General features: G+C 40.4%; 1 protein-coding gene and 1 pseudogene across 1 annotated transcript in view; both read right to left on the bottom strand.

Annotated features, from left to right (window-relative positions):
* Positions 1-27,729, bottom strand: part of LOC122540010 (unconventional myosin-Id) — a 533,316-nt gene that overhangs the window by 202,318 nt on the left and 303,269 nt on the right. Inside the window, exons 17-18 of the mRNA XM_043675298.2 lie at positions 26,728-26,951; positions 21,388-21,532 (exon numbers count right to left, since the gene is read on the bottom strand). Coding sequence (XP_043531233.2) covers positions 21,388-21,532; positions 26,728-26,951 — 369 coding nt within the window. The remainder of the gene's footprint in view (positions 1-21,387; positions 21,533-26,727; positions 26,952-27,729) is intronic.
* On the bottom strand, positions 17,937-18,850 carry LOC122539618 (uridine 5'-monophosphate synthase pseudogene; annotated as a pseudogene).

Genomic DNA, 27,729 nt, shown 5'->3' with positions numbered 1-27,729 from the left:
AAGAAACTGCAGCCAGACAGACTTGCTGCAGACAGAGTCACCAGGCCCATAGTCGACTGCTCCCTGATCTCCCACGGCTGGCAGGAGCATACCACTACAATGACTGCCATCTCTGCCTCTTTAACAACAAGTAGACTAAGAGAAGAAACAAAAGTTGTAGCCTCACCTTGTTGCTGCTTGCCCTCCTCAAAGCCTGGTATTCACCTTGGCCCTCTCTTAGATCTAACCAGCTGCACCTCAACCACAAAGCAGCCCCTTGTTAAAATGGCTGGAACAAATCACAGCAATGCCTCCCTCCCCCACTTGCCTAAGCTCCCAGGGATTGCACATTCTTCCTGGTCACTCTGTGTTGGGAGTATGATGCTGAAGTAGTAGCTATAGGAAACAAAGAAATGGCTGAGGAACTGAATTAGTACTTTGCATCAGTCTTCATGGAAGACGACACGAGTAATATCCCAAATATTCAAGAGAATGGTTGGGGGGGTGGTGATGCAGAGATGAGTATGATGGCCATCACCAAGAAGAAAGTGCTATAAAAACTTAAAGGTCTGACAGTGGATAAATTGCCTGGACCAGATGGGTTACACCCTAAAGTTCAGAGGAAATAGTTGAAGAGATAGTGAAGGCTTTGGTAGTGATCTTTCAGGTATTACTGGAGTCAGGGAGGGTCCCAGAGGACTGGAAAATTGCCAATGTAACCCTCCGTTTAAGAAGGAAGCATACCTGACAAATCTGTTTGAATTCTTTGAGGAGATAACCAGCAGGTTAGACCAAGGAGAGCCAATGGATGTTATCTATCTGGACTTACAGAAGGCATTTGATAAGGTGCAGCACAGGAGACTGCTGACTAAGATAAAGGCCCCTGGTGTTAGGGGCCAGGTACTAGCATGGATAGAAGCTTGACAGAAGGTAGAGAGTGGGGATAAAAGGATCCTTCTCAGGATGGAAGCTAGTGACTAGTGGTGTTCCACAAATTGTTGGAACTGCAACTTTTCAATTTATACATTAATGATTTGGATGAACGAACTGAGGGCATTCTGGCTAAGTTTGCAGATGATACAAAAATAGGTGGAGGAGCTGGTAGTATTGAGCTGGTGGGGAGGCTGCAGAAAACTTCAGACAGGTTTGGAGAGTGGGCAAAGAAGTGGCAGGTGAAATATGTGGGAAAGTGAAAGGTCATACACTTTGGCCGGAAGAATAGAAGCACGGACTATTTTCTAAATGGGGAGAAAATTCAGAAATCTGAAGTGCAAAGGATAAACTTGCAGGTTGAGTCGGTAGTTAGAAGGTCAAATGCAATGTTGTCACTCATCTTGAGAGGACTAGAATATAAAAGCAGGGATGTACTTCCCAGACTTTGTAAGGCTCTGGTCAGATCGCATTTAAAACATTAAGAGCAATTAGTGATTTTTGAGAAGATTTGTAGCTCAGGTTGATAATAAGTAAGTAAGTTAGCTTGCTGAGCTTGAAGGTTTGTTTTCGGATGTTTCGTCACCATACTTGGTAAGATCATCAGTGAGAATCTCTGGTGAAGTGCTGGTGGTATGTCCTGCCTCTGTAATTATAGGTCTTGGTTTCTTGAGGTGGGTGATCTTACTTCCAATTCCTTTTTTTCAAGAGAAGATAGATTTAAATCGAAGTGTTTATTGATGGGGTTCTGGTTAGAATGCCATGGCTATAAGAATTCTCATGCGTGTCTTTGTTTCGCTTGTCCTAGGATGTGTGGGTTGTCCCAGTCAAAGTAGTGCCCTTCTTTGTCAATATATATATAGAAACTAGTGATAGTGGATCATATCTTTTGGTGGCCAGTTGGTGTTCATGTATCCTGGTGCCAAGTTTTCTGCTAGTTTGTCCAATGTAGTGGTTTTTTTAAACAGTTCTTGCATGGTATTTTGTAAATTACGTAAGTTTTGCTGGTAGTATCGATTGGATCCTTTAGGTTCATTGGTCACTTTTTAAGGGTGTTGGTAGGTTTGTGGGCTACCATGATGCCAAGGAGTCAGAGTTGTCTGGAAGTCATTTCTGATACGTCTTTCATGTATGGTAATGTGGTTATAGTTTTTGGTTGTGTTGTGTCTGCTTGTTTGGGTTTGTTTCTGAGGAAGCGACGTTGATGTTTATTGGGTACCTGTTTTTCTTGAAAACATTGTATAGATATTTTTCTTCTACTTTTTGTAGTTCTTGGGTGCTGCAGTGTGATGTAGCTCATTGAAGTAATGTCTTGACGCAGCTCCATTTGTGGGCGTTGGGATGATTGTTTCTGAAGTTAAGTAGTTGGTCTGTGTGTGTTGTTTTTCTGTAGACACTAGTTTGAAGCTCTCCATTAACTGTACGTTCAACTGTCACGTCTAGGAATGAGAGGCTGTTGCCATTCTCCTCCTCTTTTGTGAATTTTATGCCTGTTAGGAAACTTGCCACCAGGGTACATGGACACCAACTGGTCACCAAAAGACACGACCCACTATCACTAGTTTCTATACATACAGACAAAGGAGGACATCACTTTGATTGGGACAACATACGCATCTTAGGGCACACACGAGAATTCTTAGAGGCATAGCATTCTAACCAGAACTCCATCAATAAACACATAGGATCTAAGTCTATCGACCTTTCCTTGAAAAAAAATAACCGAAAATGACATCAGCCACCTTAAGAAACCAAGACCTATAACCAGAGAGATGGGACATACCACCAACACTTCACCAGAGACTCTCACTGATGATGTTACCTAGTATGGTGACAAAACTAACCTTAAAGCTCAGCAAGCTGACTTACATACTTATTGGAGCAATATTGGATGCCCTCCACCATACCAAAGTGAAGCGATGTGCTTTTGGAGGAACAACCATGGAGAGGTGGTATAATCAAAACAACACCACTTTGAGGGGAGTGCAAATTAAGAACAGCCCTGGATGCATATGTTCACAAATCTTAGAAGATACCAAAGAAGAAAGCATTTGCAATGTTTGCCTTATAAGAGGGGCACTGATTGCAAACTCAAGGAAGTCATGCAAATATTTTAAAAATTTCGTTCTGCCTCAGCTAGATTATAATTCTGGGTACCAGACCTTAAGGGGAATGTTAGCTTTTAAAGGGGTATATGAAAATTTTCAATAAGGTATGGAAAGAAAACCTTTTTTCCTCTGACAGAGGGGTCAGTAAACAACTATCAAAACTTTAAAATAATCAGGAGTTCTGGAGAAGAACTCCCTTCACTCAGCTGTTCAGATCTGTGCTGTATCATCAAAGAATTGTGGAATCAGAATCCAATGGGATCTTCAATTCTCTTCAAATATACATCTTTTAATTTGCAGAAACATGAAACAGAAATTGGAAAATGGGACAAAATTAGTTCGCTCTTTTGAGGAGCTAGCAGAATTGCAACAGAACAAATATTTCATTTCCACACTGCGTGATTCTATTCAATGACTACATGTTTATATTGATTTTATAAAAATCTGACAAATTCAAGTTTGTTTTCTTTGCGTCATTACAGTTGATGAGTGAACTAGAGACAGAAACAGGCAGAGACATCTAGAGATCTTGCCATTGTGATGATATTATGACCTTAAGACGTCTATTTTGTCCTGGTTCTTTTTTAAGAAGAAAGCTTTTTAAGACAGAGGTGCCAAGAGGTTCATTGAAAGCCAATAAATTAAGCAGATTGTGAGGCATTGTGTTTTTATTTATCAAAGTTGGAACAATAAAGACAGACCTGAATGGGTGTGGTCGAACTCTCACAGAACTAGGACTTTAATTTTTCAGTAGTTGTGCTGGGTCGCTGTTGCAGTATATCTCTCTGTACTATACTCCCTCAGAGTTCTCATGATGTTTTTCCTCTTGAACAACTGGAGTTGCATGTGAGACAACCTGTGCTCTAAATTTGCCTTTTGCCAAAGAGTGTGTTTATGGGATGTTACTATATTGGAACTGGGGAAATATAAAGAGACCTAAGGGGCAACCTTTTCACACAGGGGGTGGTACGGGTATGGAATAAGCTGCCAATGGAAGTAGTGGAGGCTGGTACAATTGCAACATTTAAGAGGCATATGAATGAGTTTGGAGGGATATGGGCTGGGTACTGGCAGGTGAGACTAGATTAGGTTGGGATATCTGGTCGGCATGGACAGGTTGGACCGAAGAGTCTGTTTCCATGCTGTACATCACTATGACTCTATTATTCTGTTAATTTTTCCAATAGAGTTACAGCAAGGCCAATTCTTTTCATTTTTTTGCTGTATTTTAACTGCAGTATGTGAATAAATTGTGTTTTGCTTAACTTTAATTGAATTGCATCTGGAATACAACACCTTACATTTACTTTTAAAATAAGAAAAAGGCAGGTTCCAGGCTACCGTCTTAATATATTTTGAGGGGGTTTAGTCTGGTCCATAACACACAACAGGGAGCCTCTCTATCGTGGTATAAATGGCTGATGAGCTCCGAAATTGGAAGCCCAATCCTTAAACACAACACTGACCATTTTAAGGTGAGAGGGGATAATGTTCAGTTTGTGTTTTGTGGAGGTAACAGCCCAGAGAAATCACTCCACTCCTGAGAGATTTTCATGATCTGGGTGTGTAGAGATCAGGATAGGTCCAAAATCTGTGGAACTGTTTTGCTATCTAGGGAATCTTTTTGGGATGAGGAGTTAAGCGACATTGTGCAGTGGCATGGGTTAGTACAGACCGTATTTGGGGTAATAGGGAGGGAAGGAGAGCACCAAGGAATGGGAATAAGCGGGTCAGCTCTTGAGGATTGTGAAGGCTCTAACATAGAACATACTTAAGGTTGTGGTAGACATTTATTGTCTCAGGCAACTGAGAATTATGGGAAGCAGGCAGAAAAGTGGTTTTGAGGCCACAGATTAGCCATGATTAAAATAAAGAGTCGAAGAGGCTTAATGGGTCTACTCATACTCATATTCCTTATATTATTTTGTCGTGCATAAAAATCTCAATCTGATGGAAAGAAAACAATTGCTCTTTTGACACCTTTGTGTATCGTTGTGCAAAGCAGCAACTTTCTCAATCTGTTTTGTATTGGTTGATTGCCTTAATATCATTCCTACAGTGCTAGGCTAAAATTGCACGTTTCCCAAAGGTTTCATATAGACTTGCATCATATTTCAACTTTTCTATTCTATACATCTTGCCACCAAACCCAATATTGCATGAACTGTTTCATGGTCTTGCAGACTTCAGATGATGCTTCAGATGAGCTTGAAACACCCTACTCCTCTGCTGTTCCACATTATCTAGACATTCTTCAAAGTATGATCATCACTTACTTTCTAAAATACTCATATACAGACAAAGAAATCCAATGACCATTTCTTTGCTATTCCACTAGTCTATTACTATCCGCTTACTTTTGCTTTCATTATGCACTATTCAGTAGTGGGCGGCACGGTGGCACTGTGGTTAGCACTGCTGCCTCACAGCGCCAGAGACCCGGGTTCAATTCCCGACTCAGGCGACTGATTGTGTGGAGTTTGCACGTTCTCCCAGTGTCTGCATGGGTTTCCTCCGGGTACTCCGGTTTCCTCCCACAGTCCAAAGATGTGCACGTCAGGTGAATTGGCCATGCTAAATTGCCCGTAGTGTTAGGTAAAGGGGTAAATGTACGGGAATGGGTGGGTTACGCTTCGGCGGATCGGTGTGGACTTGTTGGGCCGAAGGGCCTGTTTCCACACTGTAATGTAATCTAATCTAAGTACGCTTTTCCTATTTTAATATTATTGGCAAATTCGGAAACTATTTTATCTAACAGTGTCCAGATCACTGATGTACACAACATACAGAAATTGTCCAACAGAATAGACTAGCAAAGCCATTCCAAGAAATTCCCATTCACTACTTTTCTTTTAATATGTTTAATCCAATTTGCTAATGTCACATTCCTGAAATTCTTCAGTGACTTGGTACTTTGACTTTTGAAAGCCAATTGCATTTCTCTGCTCCATCATGTCATTGTCTTTCTGAAATAATTATAACCAAATTATTTCCTCTTCAACTGGATATTTAGTAATTCATGTTCTGGTTTCAAAACGTTCTCTACCATGGATATTAAACTAATTGGTCTAAAAACTTTTATTATGCAAAAGTTAGCTCTATTTCCCTTTCTGAAAATAGACATAATATTAACCAAACTTCAGGCCAAAGGTACACATTCAGTTTCAACAGAAACTGAAAGGCAGTTTCTAAGCATCTTTTACTAGTTCCTCATTTCTCCTGGAACGTATCTAATTGGATGATATCCTAGCTACTTTTAATTATCACAACTTTTTTAAAATTAATTTGAGTTAGCTCACTTATCTTTTTAAATTTTGCCTAATACAATTTGGTGCCCTTGTTTTCCTTCCAAATTTCTGCATTTCCATTTGGAGCAAAACACTAACATGATTATGAGACTTAGCTTTCACTGAAACACCAATATGCCTTCTCTTGTAAGAAATTGGATTTCAGGAACAGATGTCAGCCATTCATGTCGTTAATTCCAATTTCACCATTCATCTAGACCAAAGCCGATCTACCACAACAGCATCCATTAGTGATTTTAGCCAGCCAAAATAAAACCACACTTAACTACAAACAGCAAATATGGAAATTGTTGAGCATCTTTTCTTGGTATTTGTAAGTTGCCCATGATTCACAGTCATACAACAATGTAAATGTAACCATAGTCCCTGCATTTCTCTTGCTGCTGACATTGAAGATTATAACCACAGCAGATGCACTGCTACAGAAACCACACATGCTCCAGGTACACTTGGTCCACAATGAGAGAAGAGGCTTTTAACTATGACCCCAGCAAATGTCTTCCACATGGCACTAAGCAGAAACATGTTTCTCTAGTTGGTGCAGTCGCCTCTGTAGCTTGTTAAAAAAGCAATAAGATGGTGATTTTTACATCACCTACTTCATGTAAATTAGAACCTACTTTCCATCAGAGGAGGAGAAAGTCAGAAGGGTGTGACAATAGATTCAACTTTCTCTGCTTGAGTAGTTCAACTGCCCTTAATTACTCTGGTTTCCAGGTTCATGTCTATTCTCTTTTGCAAACCATTTCTTGAAAGTCCCCATCCTTCAGTTGAAAATCAGTAGCAGAAACTTCAACATGTATTATTCCCTGCTTTTAAAAAGAATCCTCAGTCTATTTTTAACTATGGTTTTTTTTTGTCATCTCGCCAACCAATGCTCAGCAGCTTTTGCAGAATAAATGAGATGCAGGAAACTGGAGGCTTCATCTCCTCGCTATTAATTCAAAATCTACATAGGAAGTATTGCCAAATGTTTTTGTTTTAAAATGGTGCATATTGATGAATTTGCATAACAAATTCAGTTGTATTGATGTTTTTCATAAATACAGTTAATTTGTAGAAACCAAATGCAACAAAGTGTTACTGTTATTGTGCATTGGACAATGAATGTAAATCATTAATTTTTTTTCTAACTGGTAGAAGATTTTTAATTGTGTACTTTAAAACCATGAATGGAAAAACTTAAGGCAAAACTTAAACACAGGGATCCAAGCAAAAACTAAAACTATATCAGAGTATTATTATAAAGTTTTAGGCCAGCATTAGGATGTCTTCTATTCTATCTGTCACTGGAGGTAATCATTGCTTTGTTACAACATCTAACATCGAGCTGATTGTAATATAGCAGCAATTTAAATGATGAGAACTGAAATATATTATGGGTATCATCAAGATTACAGTAGCACTCAACTTCGAACAGTGATACAAAATAACTCAAACATGAGTGGGAGGGTACAGTGATCTCACTCATTACTCCTGGCAAATAAGAACTTATTGCAACGACATTTGATTCAAATGACTATAGTTGCATAACCGTAACTGATTTCAGATGAAGAAGGTACCAGGTGTCACAACATTGAGTCACAGGAAAGCGGGGGACTCTGGTTGTGTTTTCCTTTGTGATACTTAAACACTGAAAAATATCTCTTGAATAATTTATTACATTTTCACTTCAATTCATTATAACTCTTTTATACTAGTTCAGAATTTTCTGAAAGGGCCATCAGGTTGAAAGAATTCTGCATTGAACAAAGCATGAGACCAATACCTGCAGAAGTGAGACGCAATATTTTTAATTGTCCTCTCTGGGCCTTTGAGGTTGACAGTGATTGCAGGAACATTAATCCAGTCATTAAAATGATCCATACATTGAATAAGAGCCCTGAAGTTTCTGCTAAGTTTAATTATTTTGACATTGCAAATACAATTCCTTGACATTCACAGGGAAACTGGTGGAGAGCTCCTTTCTACACAAGGATAACAGTGGCTTGGTGCTGATCATCTACCCATTTTTGGGTAATGTCTGCTTTAAAATTTCATTTTTATTTTCTCCATAAAATTCTGGATCATTGGTACTTTGTGGTACAAAGAAAGGAAGGTTAATGAGCAATAGTTTACTATCACCCATTTAACATGGTTTTAATTTTTCAGCAAAACTTATCTAACTGTTGCTGTATGAGTTCTAATTACAATTTAATGGGTAACACTTGAATATAATGGATCACTCTCAATTGGCCTGGATGAGTGCAGCTCCAAAAACATGCAAGAATCATAACCCAATCCATGATAAAGCAGCTCAAGCCCGTGGTTTCCTATTCAACATCTTCAACATTCACTCCCTTCACCTCCAATGCACAGTAACAGCAGCATGTGGCAAGATGGACTCCAGCAACTCACCAATGCTCTTTAAACAACATCTCTTCCAATTGAAAACATACCAAAGTTCCTTCACTGTCTCTGGAGCCTGAAACTTTCTACCTAAAAGCATTGCTCTTATGCCAAATGGACTGCACCTGTCCAAGATGACAGTTTACCACCATTTTCTCCAGGGCAATTAGGGCTGGGCAATAAATGCTTACCTAGTCAGTGATGCCCACATCTGTAAACAAGGAAAAATAGATTTACTATCCTTTTATATATCAGTCTTGACTTCCTAATTGTAGCTGAGTTACAAAATCAGGTTCAATCCACCCAGGGACTTGGAGATATAAAATAGGCAAAGCTCTCCGTAATACTGAGGGAATATTGCACTCTCAAAGCAGCTTGCTTTTCGATGAGTTCTTAAGATGAGGATATACCTGCTGAAAGACTCAAACTTAAAGATTTCATAGTACAATTTGAATTAAGATGAGAAACTATTCTAGTATCCTATACCCAGACCAACAGCCTGGCCATTTATCCTAGTTCAGTTTGTGACTTTGCCTACAGAAACTGGCTGCTATATTTTATGATATTACAACATGACTATATTTCGGAAGTGGCTGATTAGCTGTGAAGCACTTTAGCACCTCCTGAGTTTCAGATAGGTGCTATAGAAATGTAATTAATTTCTTAAATCTCACTGACATGCTGTGGCAGCCTTTCTCTGTCATTAACAGGTCCAGTATTATTTTACTGCTACTCTCTCCATCGTTTCATGTGCATTGTACAAGTAAAAAGGTGTTGTTTTAGGCATTATCATAGGTAAATAGCAACAATGACCAATCCATACAAGAAAGAATGCATTACTTTTGCATGTCCAGTTATTAGGAATTAATTGGTCTTTACTTTTCAGACAACTGCAAATGTAACACATATATAAAACATTGCAGATGCTGGAAATCTGAATTAAAAATAAAAATCCTTGAAATTTTCAACAGGTCAAGGCGAATTTGTGAAGAGCTCCCTTTTCAGGTCAATGACTCCTAATCACCAATAAAAGTTCATATTGATCAGTCAATGTTTAGTACATACCAAGCAATCACCAGAGGGATAGCTTTACTTTGCAATGCATTCAAATCCCAGGGTTGCTGCAATTATTCACCGGTTTACGCTGTTTACTCTCTCCCCACATTCTAGACATCAGCACCCCAGTCACAGAATCCCTACAGTGCAGAGGGGGGCCATTTGGCCCACTGAGTCTGCCTCAACCTTCCAAACTGCATCCCAGCCGGACTCAGCCCCTATCTCTAACCCCGTAACCCCGCATTTACCATGGTTAATCCACCTCACCTACACATCCCTGGATACTATGGGCAATTTAGCATGGGCAATCCACTTAACCTGCACATCTTTGGACTGTGGGAGGAAACCGAGCACCTGGAGGAAACCACGCAGACACGGGAAGAATGTGTAAATTCCATACAACTCCAGCTCCTGGTGCAGTAAGACAGCAGTGCCAACCACTGAACAGCCAAAGCTCAGAGTCGAAGACCTCATCTCACTTGAGATTTGAACCTGGGACCTCTCAGTCCCTACATTGACCCAATATGAGAATTATAACTCCTGACCAATGAGTCAGTGCTAACAAGCCAGTCTCCACCTAAGGCAAGGGATTTATTTTTGTCTGATAAATGGTTGACAATGGGACCTAGATTGGTGCTTTTCATAAATGGATACACCCAGACTGGACTTGAGTAGATTTAGAATTACAATCAATATTGCTGTTTGTGTGTTGTGCCAAGAGACATTGAAATTCCCAGATCAGGGAAATTGCTATTTCCTGCATTCGGTCAGAGGCTCAGGATTAAATTGGGCCCTGAAGAAAGTTAAGATTCTTCATCGCTTTGATGGTGGCAAATTCAATCCTGGCTTTGAAAATAGAATGAGGTAATTATCTAAGGGGAAAAGATTTCCAGGGCTAAGTAAAAATAGAAAGGAAACAGGCCTAATTAAGTTGCTATTGCGAACAGCTGGCATTGACATGGCAGATACATTGATACACTTCTGTTCTGTAGGCATCAATTTCTACAAATACCTTCTCCCAGATAAATTGAAAACTTCTTTATCACAATCACATTAGTTCACCATGACTTGGAGGAACCAGTGTTGGACTGGGGTGGACAAAGTTAAAAATCTCTCAACAGCAGATTATAGCCCAACAGGTTTATTTGGAAGCACGAGCTTTTGGAGTGGTTCTCCTTCATCAGGTGGTTGTGGATGATGGAGCAGTGGTCCGAAAGCTGGTATTTCCAAATAAAGCTGCTTGACTATAACCTGATATTCTGGAACATTAGTTCACACAATTCTTGAAATAGACGAAACAATATAATCTTAATTTTGGTGTCAAATTACCACGTATCCTCACCCACCTCTCTGAGATACATAAATACTCAAATATTTGGAGTACACTACACAGAGATATTTAAGGAAATGACAAAGCCTGGGAACATTTGTCTTTTGTATCTGCAGCAACAGCCAGGGTCAGATCAAATTGGTCTTAAAAGCAAGTGACAACTGGGATACTGCTCTGGGCAAAACTTATCTCAACATGAACTCAATTTCACATTTTGAAAGGTTTGGAATTGGAGGAGAATGAATTATTTACACACATTTACCATAAAGAGTGCTTTATCTCCTGTGCATTATTTAAATGTAATTCAGGGGGAGCTATAATGACACGTCCTGGTTCAATGTCGTTTCAGCGCACTTTGTTTCAACTACTAAGGTACATTAGAGCATTTTATGAATTAAAACATTTCCAATAAATAATAGAACTTAAACTTAGCGCCATACAGAGAAGGCTGAAACCTAAAGCCTGAAATTACGTCAGTCTGAGAGTTGAAGCTCATGGTCAATGAGATCTTAAAACAATACGAGAGCAGTAGAGATCTTTCAAGAGAAAAAAATAACAAATGCTTTAAAAAAACACCATTCATACTTAAATGACATTGGAGCCAATCATTGCCAGATCTAGTGTGACATTTAACGTATCTAAATTAACATAGGATCTGGACCATTTACCTTCTCTAATTAAGATCATTAACTTCTTCTTAACAATAGATCAGTGATGACAAAATACTGAAATTGACCCAGTGCCAGTTTCTTACATTTAATGCTCATTGCAACATTTGCTGCAAATTCAAGTTATTTTTTAATATTCCAAATTGTTAAACTGCATTGACAGTTCTCAATATCCATCAAATTACTAGCCCAGATGGGGAAACAGGTTAAAATAAAGCAATCATATTTGAAATGAGTGCACTTGTCACACTGAACACTGTTATGAGGAATACAAGACAAGTCAGATCAGTAAGTATTATACACAGGTTTTAGGGGCTTTTCCTTCAGGTAGAGTGGTTATGATATCAGAATGACTAATCTGTCAGAATTAACAGAATGTATTTAAAGAACTATACCGGGTTTCCAACTACTCCCTGTTGGGCAACCTTCATGGTTATTAAAGCTTGTAACGCCATGATAATATTAAAGTTATAATCTAAAATCTACATTTTAAAGACTAAAAATCAACATGGCTTCCGAGGGTCACCTGGTACCTTTTATGGGTGAAGAAACTACACTATCTCTAGAGAAAGCAAAGACAGCCTACTTTCTGATTGAGCCACTGTTGATCAGCTGAAAGTAAACAAATCACATTTGACACCTTCAGTGTAATATATGTTAGTTTCACTTTCAAAAAAAACAATGACCAATGGTTGAATAAAATCAAAATGACTGAGGCATGATAATTCAGACTGCTAAATGGGAATTTCCACAGCATCTTATTTGGACCTTGTCCTGGCTGTTCATGGGCAGTCACATGATAAAGCAGCACTCATTGTTCTTGGTAATAGACATAATAGATGATGTAAAATGGCAATCAAGAGCATTTGCAAGAAAAGACATCAGATTGCTATGCAGCTAATGTACCTATTTGCAACACCCGGAAGAAAGAAAGAAGGGCTCTTTCTTTTAAGTTGATCCACCTTCAGGTTCACCTGAGAAATCCAACTCTGACCAGATCAACCACATCAACCTTTGCAGCTGCTGAGGAATGTGCGTGTTTTTAATTCTTTCACACCAGCCAAAGCATAAAAACAATTAAGAAATATTAGTCCTGCACCAAAAAGTGAAGATGTTAACATTTTTTTATAGCAAAGGTACCTAATTTTGAGAGAGAGAAATAGCATGGGTGAGTTAAGTGCTTCAGAAGTAATGTGAAGCGCATGAGAATAATCTTCATTTTTGAAGACAAAAGCTTCCTGAGTGATTAAATGGAGTTAATCACTGAGCTGCAGAGGTTTCACTGATTTAGAACAAAAAAAACACTGACCGAAACTACAGAATACTACTCTGGTTTTTGAGCTTGATCATTAATTTTTAAGACTTATATAACTTATAAATCTTAATCCTTTTTAATGTAAGTCTATATCAGTGAGTAAGGTGAGGGCTTTTTTTCTCTTAAGTTTACACTGTGATCTCTCTCAATTGGCTTTTAATATTCATGATTGATACTAAGTTATCCCACAGCACTGTTTTTGTGCAGTAAGTCTCGGCTAATACAACTTTTTGAGCAAAGCATGCTGTGTGTTTGTTTTTAAGTAATTTCTGGATCTGCAGATTGTTAAAGGGACAGAAATGGCTTATGGTAGGGTAATGCACTCTTCCTGTCAGATGTGGGAGACCTGGGAGATTTTGAAAGTTCCTGGAGACTACATTTGCAGAAAGAGTTTGGTTGCGAACCCTATTGGACTGCATGGATCAGTTGGAGCAGCATTTAGAGACAATGAGGAGTTTACAAGAGCAAGGAGGTCTGATGGATGGCAGCTTCAGCAGGGTGGAGATATCACAGATACTTACAGGTAGATAATTGACTGCTAGAAATGGTAGGAGAGGTAACCAGGTAGTGCAGGCGTCTCCTGTGGCTATCCCCATCTCAAACTGGTAAGCCATTTTGGATACCATAGGGAGGATAGCCTCTCAGCACTCTCTGGGAACTATCTAGTCTGGAGCACAGACAGATGTTTCTGCAGCCTTCAGCGAGATATCAGGATGATGTGTTGCCTCCCTTGTGCCAGTGTCAAGGATCTCTCGGAGCGGCTGTAGAATGCTCCGAAAATGGAGTGACCAGCAGGAAGTTATTTTGCAGGTTGATACCAATGACATAGATAGGGAAAAGGATGGGGTTCTCCTTAGAGAATATAGGAAATTAGGCAGGGATCTAAAATACAGGCACTTGAGAATGGACTACTGCCAGTTTCATGGGCTAGTAACAGCAAGAATAGAAGGATATAGCAAATGAATGTGTGGCTGAGGAGCTGGTGCAGGGGGCAAGTGGTAGAAGTGATTTGTGTAAGAGGGATAGGTTCTACCTGAATTGGGAGGGGACCAATATCCTGGTAGGGAGATTTGCCCATGCTACTTGGGAGGCTTTGAGAGTCGAGGAATAGGGAGAGAGAACAGTTAAATGCGTGGCGACAGGGATGGTGCAGGAGGGAGGGATTCCGATATCTGGATAACTGGGGTTCTTTCTGGGGAAGGTGGGACCTCTATAAACAGGATGGTCTACACCTGAACCTGAGGGGCACCAGTATCCTTGGGGAGAGGTTTGCTAGTGCTCTTTGGGGGGTTTTAAACTAACTCTGCAGGGGCATGGGAACCTAGACTGTAGCTTTAGGGTGCAGGACCTGGAGTGTAGGGAGGTTAGGAACATGGCATCAATCTCAAAGGAGGGTGCCTGTAATCAGGAAAGTGTCTTGAAGTGTGTATACTTCAATGCAAGAAGTATACGAAATAAGGTAGGTGAACTTGCAGCGTGGGTTGGTACCTGGGATTTCGATGTTGTGGCTATTACGGAGACATGGGTAGAACAGGGACAGGATTGGCTGTTGCAGGTTCCAGGGTTTAAATGCTTTAGTAGGGTCAGAGGTGGGGGTAAAAGAGGGGGAGGTGTGACATTGCTTGTCAAAGATAGTATTACAGCGGTGGAAAGGACGATGGATGAAGACTCGCCATCTGAGGTAGTTTGGGCTGAGGTTAGGAATAGGAAAGGTGAGGTCACCCTGTTAGGAGTTTTCTACAGGCTTCCTAATAGTCCCCTAGAGATGTAGAAGAGAGGATTGCGAGGATGATTCAGGAGAAGAGTGAAAGTAATAGGGTGGTTGTTATGGGGGACTTTAACTTTCCAGATATTGACTGGGAAAGCCATAGCTCGAATTCGTTAGATGCGTCGGTGTTTGTCCAATGTGTGCAGGAGGGTTTCCTGACACAATATGTAGACAGGCTAACAAGAGGTGAGGCCATACTGGATTTGGTTCAGGTAACGAACCAGGCCAGGTGTTAGAATTGGAGGTAGGTGAGCACTTTGGGGACAGTGACCACAATTCGGTGACTTTTACTCTAGTGATGGAGAGGGATAAGTGTGCATTGCAGGGCAAGAGTTAAGATGCGGGCAGGCAAATTATGATGCGGTGAGGCACGACTTAGGATGCGTGGCTTGGAAAAGTAGGCTTCAAGGCATGGGCATAATTGATATGTGGAGCTTGTTCAAGGAGCAACTATTGAGTGTCCTTGATAAGTATGTACCTGTCAGGCAGGGAGGAAAGGGTCGTGTGAGGGAGCCGTGGTTTAATAAGGAATTGGAATCCCTTGTTAAATGGAAGAGGGCGGCCTATGTAAAGATGAGGCGTGAAGGTTCAATTGGGGCGATTGAGAGTTATAAGGTAGCCAGGAAGGATCTGAAGAGAGAGCTAAAAGCAGCAAGAAGGGGACATGAAAAGTCCTTAGTTGGTAGGATTAGGGAAAACCCTAAGGCTTTCTAAAGGTATGTCAGGAATAAAAGAATGACTAGGGTAGGAATAGGTCCAATCAAGGATAGTCGTGGGAAGTTGCATGTGCAGGCTGAAGAGATTGGGGAGACACTGAATGAATACTTTTCATCAGTATTCACTCAGGAACAGGACATTGTTGCCGATGTGAATATTGAGTCACAATTAATTAGAATGGACGGCTTTCAGATATGTAGGGAAGAGGTGTTGGAAATTCTGGGAAGGGTGAAAATAGATAAGTCCCTTGGGCCTGATGGCATTTATCCTAGGATTCTCTGGGAAGCAAGGGAGGAGATTGCAGAGCCATTGGCCTTGATTTTTATGTCCTCGTTGTCTATAGGAATAGTGCCAGAAGACTGGAGGAGAGCAAATGTGGTTCCCTTGTTCAAGAAGGGGAGTAGGGATAACCCTAGTAACTATAGGCCGGTGAGTCTCACTTCTGTTGTGGGCAAAGTCTTAGAGAGAATTGTAAGGGATAGGATTTATGAACATCTGGATAGGAATAATGTGATCAAGAATAGTCAGCATGGTTTTGTGAAGGGCAGGTCGTGCCTCACAAACCTTATTGAATTCTTTGAGAAGGTGACTAAGGAGGTAGACGAGGGTAAAGCGGTAGATGTAGTGTATATGGATTTTAGTAAGGCGTTTGATAAGGTTCCCCATGGTAGGCTATTGCAAAAAATACGGAGGTATGGTATTGAGGGTGAGTTGGAGGTTTGGATTAGGAATTGGCTGGCTGGAAGAAGACAGAGGGTAGTAGTTGATGGTAAAGGTTCATCTTGGAGTGTAGTTACTAGCGGTGTTCCGCAAGGATCTGTTTTGGGACCATTGCTGTTTACCATTTTTATAAATGACCTGGAGGAGGGACTAGAAGGTTGGGTGAGCAAGTTTGCGGATGATACGAAAGTCGGTGGAGTTGTTGACAGTGAGGAAGGATGTGTCAGGTTACAGCGGGATATGATAAGTTGCAGAACTGGGCAGAAAGGTGGCAAATGGAGTTCAATGTAGCTAAGTGTGAGGTGATTCACTTTGGTAACAGTAACAAAAAGACGGGCTACTGGGCTATTGGTCGGATACTTGGTAGTGTGGATGAGCAGAGGGATCTTGGTGTTCATGTACACAGATCTCTGAAAGTTGCCACCCAGGTAAATAGTGTGGTGAATAAGGCATATGGCGTACTAGCTTTTATTGGTAGAGGAATTGAGTTCCGGAGCCCTGAGGTCATATTGTAGTTGTATAAGACTCTGGTGCGGCCGCATCTGGTGTATCGTGTGCAGTTTTGGTCGCCATACTATAGGAAGGATGTGGAGGCACTGGAACGGGTGCAGAGGAGGTTTACCAGGATGTTGCCTGGTATGGTAGGAAGATCGTATGAGGAAAGGCTGAGGCACTTGGGACTGTTTTCATCAGAGAAAAGAAGGTTTAGGGGTGACTTGATAGAGGTGTACAAGATGATTAGGGGTTTAGATAGGGTTGACCATGAGAACCTTTTTCCACGTATGGAGTCAGTTATTACGAGGGGGCATAGCTTTAAATTAAGGGGTGGTAGGTACAGGACAGATGTTAGGGGTAGATTCTTTATTCAGCGAGTCGTGAGTTCATGGAATGCCCTTCCAGTAGCAGTGGTAGACTCTCCCTCTTTATGGGCATTTAAACGGGCATTGGATAGGCATATGGAGGATAGTGGGCTAGTGTAGGTTAGGTGGGCTTGGATCGGCGCAACATCGAGGGCCAAAGGGCCTGTACTGCGCTGTATTTTTCTATGTTCTATGTTCTATATTAAAGGGGGGTGGAGGAAACCAAAGTGGTTAAAATACTGAAAAGTAAAGTAATTAGAATAGTGGTCACTAGATTCTTACAGAATTTTTAAGATTGATTCCTGTGACTCTACTATGTTCAGAGCAAAGTTTACTAATTTATTGGTTTTTGTCATCCTTACAAGGCTGTTGCTATAAAGTTTTCTCTTAAACTGCAGTCTTTAAGAAGGTAACTCACTACCACCACTGGCAATTAGGGATGGGCAATAAATATTGGCCAACCACCAATGCTCAAATTGCCATGATTATCCTGTTTATTTAAAATTCAATTTTTTGGAAAGAACAAATCTTCATGGTTTCATAGGAGAGTGGCACGAGCTGAGATGAGGGTAGGAACAGACACAACAGGTGAAGGGTCACCTCCTGTACTCACTGTATGGTTCTATAATATACATTTCAATTAAGAAGCTATAATCAGGAAGGAAAATTAAACTATTTCCTTCCATAATCTCATTATAACAAAGGCCTTGATTTGTTGCAAAAAGACATAAAAACCTTCTGATAAAGATATTCCAATTCCACTTCTCACTTAGTTCATTTAGCAATAGGTTAGAATAATTTAATTACAGCTGCTTTGGTGAAGTCCCCAGTTGCAAGGGAACCTTTGGAACTCATTTCAGCAAGCACCGTAAATTCAGATGCAATCCAGTTTCCTTCAATCCTCTCACTACTCCAGGGACAGGAATCACATGTGCATTCAGACCACGAAGCAATTCTGAATACTCCACCCTCACACTGGTGTCTAACAGTATTCCCAATACCTGCAAACTTTTGATCTTCAAATTCATGCTGGTCAGGAATTGCTCTTAGCTCTCTGAACACATCTAGATTCAAATCATTCAAGGTGTTAACATATGTTTTCAGTATGCAGATCTCACTACTCAGCGAACTAGCCAGTTGTAGCAACTCTTTTGAGGTTGTGACATCAGCAGCAAGACACAAGTTGGTTTGCTTCTATTCCATTTTCTTAAAAGGGTTTGCTGTGATTGGGTAGACCCCAGGAAGCTGACACAAGAATCATAACTACATTTTTGACAAGGTTTTTATTGGCAAGTGTTCCATCAGGCTGGGTATTAGGCGGTTTTGTTGAATCATTCATCCTTTTACACACTGCTGGCAACGCGCTTTTTCGAAAGAATGTCTTGATACTTTCAGGTTTTCCTTGGCTGCATATAATTTCTAATAATTTGGATAGGGAACAAACAAGGTGTAAACATATCCCTGTCTTTTCTAACCTGGTTCTTCCTCCCTGCTCTAGGTCCAATAACTGCATCAGTGATCTTTAATCCTTCCTTACAAAGGATGTCTGCAGTGTCCAAGACACAGGAACCACTTGTGATAAGATCCTCAATAATAAGACAGATTTCTCTTGGGTTGATTTCACCAAATGATTTGTGCCATTGTTCATTGATAACCATGGGTGATGTGCCAGAAGGCTGGAGGCTGGCAAATGTGGCACCCATTATTCAAGAAAGGTGGTAAGAAAAAGCCCGGAAACTACAGACCGGTGAACCTTGCATCAGTGATGGGTGAGTTGTTGGAAGGGATTCTGAGGATTAGGATTTACATGCATTGGGGAGGCAATAACTGATTAGGGATAATCAACATGACTTTGTGTGTGGGAAATCATGTCTGATTGACTTGATTGAGGTTTTTGAAGACGTGACAAAGAAAATCGATGAAGACAAAGTGGTAAACATTGTTTGTATGTACTTCAGCAAGGCATTCAGCAAGGTTCTGCATGTTAGACTGGTTAGTAAGGTTAGATCATATGCAATCTGGGGGAGCTAGCTAATTGCATACTAATTGGTTTAAAGATAGGAAAGGGTGGTGGTAGACAATTGTTTTTTGGACTGGAGGCCTGTGATCAGTGGCGTGCCACAAGGTGCTGGGTTCAACTGCTTTTGTCATTTATATAAATGATTTGGATGTGAATATAGGATGTAAGATTGGTAAGTTTCCAGATGACACCAAAATAGTGGACAATGGAGAAGATTATCTCAGAGTATCACAGGAACAGTGGGACAATGGGCTGTGGAGTGGCAGAAGGATAATTTAGCTAAATGTGAGGTGTGACATTTTGGTAAGGTAAACCAGGATTGGACTTATACAATTAATGGTAGGGCCCTGGGGAGTGTTGCCGAACAGAGACACCTTCGGGTGCAGGTTCATCATTCTTTGAAAGTGGAATTGCAGGTAGACAGGGTGGTGAAGGCGGCGTTTGGCACATATGCCTTTATTGATCAGTACGTTGAGTATAGGAGTTGGGATGTCATGTTGTGGCTGTACAAGACATTGGTGAGGCCACTTTTGGAATACTGCTTACAATTCTGGTCACTGTTGTATAGGTAGCAAGTTGTTAAACTTGAGGGTGCAGAAAAGACTTACAAGGATGTTGAATATAGGAAGTGGCTGAATAGGCTGAGGCCTTTTTCCACTGGAGCATCAGAGGCTGAAGGGTAACCTTATAGAGATTTATAAAATCATGAGGGTGAATAGCCAAGGTCTTTTTCCTAGGTTGGGCGAGTCCAAAACTAGAAGGCATAGGTCTAAGGTGAGAGAAGATAGATTTAAAAGAGACCAGTTATGGACCATGCCAGACCACCAAAAACATTTCAGGAAAGTAGCCCAGACCCTAACTTTGCTAGTTGTTTTAAGCAGGTTTAACACGGATATTCCAGGAGGGATGCAATTGGTCAAACCACTTATTTTTAAGCAAAACAGAATTTATTTACAAGATACGAAATGAAACAAAAACAAAAAAGAACAGAACAATGAATAACTTGGCCTGTCTGAAAACTTGACAGATCATCTCTGTTCCAATACCTGCAACAATTCCCACAAACACCTCTTGGCACAATAGGTAAAATTAAACACAGAGTCTTACAGGAGAGATGTCAGAGAGCGCGGGGATGATTAGCATGGACCTGCTTCTTTGGATCCAGCAGCTTTTACTACCTGACTGCTTTCCATGTATAGGCAGACCATAGAGAAACTGAGCTGGGAGAACTGGCCAGTCTCCTTTCATTGTACATGTGCTTTTTTTAAAACTTAAAAGCCTTTTACCTGATGCAATATCTGTTAATATTAATCAGATTGGCCCTAAAACCCTTCAACACTAGACTTTTCAGAACCTGCACTTTTGTGACCTCCTGAAAAGAAAACCAAAGATGATATAACCTTGTTAAAGGAGCAGCATCATCACAGACCTTAGGGGCAACTTTTTCAGGCAGAGGGTTACGCGTGTATGGAATGAGCTCCCAGAGGTGGTGGTAGAGGCAGGTACAATTACAACATTTATCTGGATGGGTACATGAATAAGAAGGGTTTAGAAGGACATCGACCAAATGCTGGCAAATGGTCAATTTGGGATATCTGGTTGGCACAGATGAGTTGGACCGAAGGGTCTGTTTCCATGTTGGATGACTATGAGTATGAAAATTCACACATCCACATCGAAATATGTTGATCATAAATAAAGTAAGGCGAACTCCTAAAATTTGTCTGTTCGACTTCTAATGAACAGTTTATGTTTAAATCACACTGCCATGAATCCCTTTACACCAGTGTACCTGAGATAATGCATTGCAATGACAATACTGAGAGCAAACTCTGATGAGAAGCCCTTGAATAGGAGGTACATGAAGTTAACACTGAAACCTTACTTCACTGTTTGATTAAAACCTGGAGTCAGTAACCATTACAGGAAGTAATACCAGTTTATGATATTTCAACTTCTCCTTGGAATATCAAAAAAAAATTAACTGTTGATCATAAACATAAGGAATTTGAAACAATATGTGACAATCAGTAATGAAGAGAGGAGGAATTTGGAGTCATCTCAAGGGAAAACCCCACCCAGTACAGTAATACTGTTTGTACCGGATGCCCATTTTAAAGTATGGGAGATGAATTGGATTAGTATGTCTCACTTGCCAAACTTTACTGGTTTTGCCTTCTGAGATGTTGCAAATTCTCCAGAATAGAATCTGTTACTCACAGTTGCCAGGTAATTGCCCTCCCAGCTTCTCTGCAGGCCCAGATCGCCCCGCTGACCCTTCAGATTCTCCACAGCTGCAACCTTTGCTCTGACCTGCAGCAAATCGGCAGGTGGTATACTCTTAATCAGCTGATGTGCTCTCCACCTATTGACAGATTTGGAATGAAAGCATGTTAGCTTGAATGTGAAGAAAGGCATTCATTTGTACAACAGTCTTCAGGGCCTCACTACATGAGGGCCTACAAAACTGCCTGTAAAACAATAAGTGCAATCCTAGTAGGAAACATGATAATCAACTTCTATACAAATGAACACCCAAATAGGAACAGGGTAAATAATCAAACAAATTTTTAAAAGTGCAATTGTTTGGAGGATAAAACTGACCAGGATATTGAAGCAAACTCTCCTGCTGTTCTTGACAACAATGTTGTACCACCTTTTTTGCTATCCAGCCCAGAAAGCAGATAGGGCCTGGACTAAATATCATACCTGAAAGACAGTCCCCCCAAAAGCACATCCTCAGGTGAGGTTCTGTGTTCAAGACTCTAGATTGAGATTTGTACCCACCATATTCGGACACAGAGCCAAAAGTTCCAGTGAGTTGAGGCTAAGTTAAAAGGAGTTCTCATCACATTGTACTGTAATGTGCACTAATGGATTTGTATTGTAAAAGATCACACTGAACTCTCAGTTCATAGTTACAAGTTCTACCAAATGAATTTTGAACCAAACGTGTGTTTGAACAGGCTAACTAAAAATATCTGTAGTATAAATTGGAGAACAAAATGTAGTCCATTATTTTCCCACATTGCTTCTTGTTTGATGTCATTTCTAATAATATTTTCATCAGCTCCAAACAGCAAATCAAAACTTCTGTTCCAATCCAACCCATTTTGAACTGGGAAACAGATGTCAAACCTACTTTCATTGTGCTTTCCTTGAGGATAGGTAAATTATAAGCATCTGACTATGAATTTGCTGAATGAAAAATTAAGTTATTGACAAAAAAAACCTACAGATGCTGGAATCCAAGGTAGACAAGCAGGAGGCTGGAAGTGCACAGCAAGCTGGGCAGCAGCAGGATGTGACCCCCAAAACATTGACTTCTCCACCTCCTGATGCTGCCTGACTTGCTGTGTTCTTAAACTCCTGCTTGCCCAAATTAAGTTATTGAACCATCCATCTCCATATTTGCGAAATGAACGGTGGCAAACCTATGTGGCAGTAAATTAACTCTCACAGCATGCCCAAATAGGGAAGTTGTAAACTTGGTTAGAATTGCTCCACTCTGACAGTTTCTACATATTTCTACTTCAATAGGCCTGAATATAAGACTAGGGGTAAAGACAGGGTCAGCTTCTTCTGTACTACACCAAATGCCAATTACCTGTCAATACATATTCCGATACAGCAATTATGGCCAACTGGGTGTAGTATATGGGTACCAAATGGTGTCCACTGTTCTCATTTTTGTGCCTTTTGAGGAGCAAAAACTATTAAACTTCAGAACCCATGGAGAAAGCAAACAAATAAAATGAGTAAAAATAATGATTAAATGCAACGCATAAACTTCATCAGAAGAAATCAGATAGTCAGTAAAATGCAATACAACTATTACATCTTGGTGCTGTTAATTCTGAACACTAGGTTCAATGTCTCATTTCAGTTTTATTGGTGAAAATTTATTTCCTAGGGCTTGTGGTTCATACTGGCTGACATAAGCTTTTCCCAACACATGTTTGTAAAGGATAGATCATGCTTGACAAACCTAATTCAATTTTGTGAAGAGGTGATTAAAGTAATGGATAGGCAAATATCTGTGGATGACCCATCTTGGAATTACCTGAGCAAAGGGAGACACAGAGTAAGGATAGTAGGTAACTACATATTTGGCAGGATATGATTATTTTCACCTCGTGAAGGATCTGAATTGGGGCCACAACATTTGCTTATGACTTAGGTGATAAGAATAGAAAGTCATATATCCAAAACTGCAGATGGCATAAAAATACATGGTTCTGAAGCTAGATGGAAGCTGGACTCATGTCTAACACACACACAAAAAAAGAAACAGATGTGGCTGGTGGAAGTCAATCATTTCAGTTCCAGTGTATCACTGCAGGAATTTCTCAGTGTGGTACCCGAGCATAATCCATCTTCAGCTGCTTAGTCAGTGAATTTCCTTCCATCAATTGTACTTGTACACTAATGATTGGACAAGGTTCAGCACCGTTTGTGACTATTTGGATAGGTAGCATTCAGTATATATGCAGTCAGATTTGAGCCAATTGATCCTAATAAATATCTGTGCCACATTATAATGGGCAATGACAACCTCTAACAAGAGAGGGAATCTAAAACTTGCCCCTCGACATTCAATAACATTACCACTGCTAAACCCTCCATTATCAATATCTTGGGGTTTATCAATGAAAAAAAAAACTGACCTGGACCTCACACATAAATACTGTGGCTACAAAAACAGATCAGAGGCTGGAGGACTTACAGCTAGTAACTCAACTCCTAATTGCCCTGTCCACTATCTACAAGGCAGAAATTAAGATTATGACTGTATATTCTCCACTTGCCAGGACAAATACAGCTCCAACAACACTTGAAGCTCAACACCATTCCGCACAAAGCAGCCCTCTTCACCATCTTCAGTATTCACCCGTCCACCATGCTGCAAACATGCAGCACTGTGCGCCATCTATAAGATGCAATGCAGCATTTCACCGAAGTCCCTTAAACAGTACCACCAAACCTGTGATTTCCTTTACATAGAAGGACAAAGGCAGAAGATGCATGGGTACAAAATTCATGGCAAGTTTCCCTTCAAGCCACACAGCATTTTGACTAAGGAATATATCACCATTCCTTCACTGCTGCTGTGTCAAAATACTTGAACTTCCTTCCTAACCGCATTACAGATACGACAATATCCCACGGACTGCAGTGTTCAAGGCGGCAACTTCTCACCACCTTCTTCTCAAGGTCAACTAGATCTTAGGTAATAAATGCTGGTCATGATTTCCACATCCCATAAATGAATTTTAAAAATTAGTAAATGATATTATTTGATGACCTGAAGGGCAAAATATAGCCAACGGATTTGAATGTAAGCAAGCTTGAGAACACCTATTTTGAATGTAAAAGGAACTGAACAGGGTGCTTTTGAAATTGTAAAAAAGTTTGAAATTTTCGGAGGTCCAGAACAATTTATGGGTCTGGGTATACAAATCACGGAAATGGCAATACAGGTGGCATGCTGTCTAGTTTTGGCAATACATTGTAATAGCAGAATTTGGCTTATATTATTATTAGTGTTCACTATTGGGTATCCAAATGTAAATTTCTTCACCACAAAGGCTCATCCAAGGCCAAAATATATATATTGGTGAACAAAAAAGAGCGTAGCTGAGGGTGAAAATCAATCACTTTCTGAATGTGTTATAGTTTACTGTTCAGATGTTTAGGCTCATGATTGTACATTAATCCCTGGAATCTTATTGTGCATTTGTTCCAATTGGAAATATGCATACTGAAACATATCAGATTTCAAGGTATCAGGAAAGAATGAGCCACTTTTACTAATCATTGGTGAAGGTGAAGAGCCCGACATCTAAATAGAAGAAACTGAGCTCCGGGTAGAACTAAAGCCACTAATTTTGTTACATAAAAGTCTGGAGTCAAAAAAGGCAAGTCTGACCCAATTTCACCAAAACTGTCGTAGCAATTTTAAAAATAGTTGTAACTAAATTTATTTTTCTTGAGTGGTCAGAAGCAAATAATTCAAAATATGATTTTATTTCAACAAATCAAATTTGAGTCAACTGTAATTACCCAATAAGGCACCCTGCTCTATTCAGGCACTGCTTTTAATGGAAGCCACAAGTAACGAATACATGGCTTTTGACACTGGGAAATGTCAGACAGCTGGGAACAAACAAAGCTTTAGAATATAATGGAGGAGTTTAGCAGAACAATGCTTTTGTTCCAGTAGGTTACCGATCTAAAAAGGTTCTCAGACTTAACACTCTTTAAAAAGACTTCAGTGCTGCCAAATTAAGCTTGCGAGGACAAACCTTTAGTGCTAATATTTCAAGTTTACAATTACATTTTTGTTAAACCAATTTCCAGAAGGTACTGCATTTTACAGCATCTTCTTTCTTGCGCTCCTTTACTGAAAGCAAGATATACAGTCAGATATTAGGAAACATGTTTAATGTCATTGCGTTCCTCGAATTTCAATACTAGATTTTGCGAATATGATTTTCTTACAGCTTTGCTCTTTGATACATTCTTGAAGTTTAGATCATATCCTGTATTTGGCATAGTTGACTACTTTCTTAAGATCTATAACCCCAAAAGCAGTCCAGAAAACCATACTGACAGTATAAGAATGGGTTATCACAGAACACATTCCGACAGCAATAATAGTACTATTCTAGAAAGTAAAAACAAATTAAACATCCCAAAGCCTCTTTGACAATTGAGAGCAAGCAAGCATGTAAAGCTAAGTGGAAGAGAGAATATGGTGCGAGGTGGTGAAGGGGGTAGGATAACAAGTGGTAAAGGGTAGGTGGTAAGTAGGTGGAGGACGTTGGGTGGCAGATGAGTGATGGGATACTGGTGGCATGTGTGTGGATAAGGTCATGGGTAGCTAACGGGGTACAGTGTCATGTGTGTGTGGCAATACAAACGGCAGATCAGTGAGGTGATATGGTGGCAGGCAGGTGAGAGGTCACAGTGCCAGGTTAGTGACAAGTACAGAAGTGAAAGTCAAGAGGAATGGGTGGGTGGAGTCAGTGGGCAGACTTGTTTTTGTGTGGGGGGGGGGGGGGGGGGGAGGGGGGGGGAAGGGAGGGGTTGCTTTAAAAGGTAGCAACTTGCAACATGGAGGCGGCAGTGGTTGGGGTGGGTGAGAATCTGATGTCTGTGGCTCAGGGGGGTCAGCGGGTCAGGTGTTGGGGTCAGTGAGAGTGATCATCAGTCAGGTTTAGAGTGTGCCAAGAGCAAGATCAGGTCTGAATCTCTCAAACATTTCCTGTTTGAGCATTAAAGGTAGAACCTGCTAAAGAGTCTGACTGTAACTCAGAGTTGGGGACATTTTTGAAGCATTCCAGATGGCACTTAATTGTCTATTAGAAGGTAAAGCTGCCAAATTATAGCAAAGACTATGTATCTGGAGCTCTGAGAGACCTACAACTTCCAGAACAAATTCAGTTTTCAACCATCCAGAAACTGGAAGATCTGGGCCAACATAAAAATTACATCACAAATTTTAAATTGGAGAACACAATTACCACATTTTGCTGATAATGATGCTAAGTCAGTTACCTTTGATAAATGGACTGCAATGTGTCCTCAAATTTACGCAGGATCTTGGGTGGATTCGGCCATTTTACATGTTTCCCATAATTCTTCATGCTTCCAACGTTCTGGAAGCGTCTGCCCACGTCCAAGATATAGGACTTCACTTTGTACCTTCTGTAGTGTTTTATAATAATGTAGGCAGCTCTTGTGCGTTTGTAGCGAATTCGAGCAATGGTACCCCTCCAGACCTATAAAAGAAATTAGTTGTTTTAATTACAGGGACTAGAAATACAGTACACCAAAATACCCAAATAAAAGTTAAAACTGTGCAAGTATTTAGAATCCTTAAGTAGTTTAAGCCACATACCTACAGATATCTTTCCTTCTGAATTTGATATGGCTGTCTTATTAAGCGCTGCTTAACAATGGATTTTTGATTACCGATATCGTGTGCATTATCTGCAATCCTTACTTGGACTCTCCAGTTCACTTATAAATTATACTTATCATTGTTAGAAACTGCTTGATTCAGGTAGGTTCAAATTTCTCTACATAACTCACTTTAGTCGGTGAGACCACACCATTTCATCATTGATAAAACTAAGATAGCCAGATTTCATAGAATCATAGAATCCCTACAGCTTGGAAGCAAGCAAATCAGCCCAAGTCCACACCTTCCCTCCAAATATCTCAGCCCATTACCCTATCTCTGTAACCCTGCATTTCCATGACTAACCCACCCAGCCTGCACATCCCTGGACACTATAGGCAATTTAGCATGGCCAATCCATCTAACCGCACATTTTAGGACGGTGGAAGGAAACCGAGAGAGAACCCACGCAGGCATGGGGAGAACATGCCAACTCCACACAGAAAGTTACTCAAGGGTGGAATTAAACTCAGGTTGCTCGTGCTGAGAGGCAGCAGTGCTAACCATTGAGCCGATGCAACGTTTTCAAGATCCTCGAGAAGACTCGCTACATTAACACACCTGGACTTTTAACATCAAATAAAAAACCCACATTC

Source organism: Chiloscyllium plagiosum, unplaced genomic scaffold (genome assembly GCF_037043375.1).
Source record: "Chiloscyllium plagiosum isolate Xiang-an unplaced genomic scaffold, Cpla_swu_hap1 HiC_scaffold_32, whole genome shotgun sequence".
NCBI classification, from domain to species: Eukaryota; Metazoa; Chordata; class Chondrichthyes; order Orectolobiformes; family Hemiscylliidae; genus Chiloscyllium; species Chiloscyllium plagiosum.
This window is presented reverse-complemented; position numbering and strand designations above follow the sequence as displayed.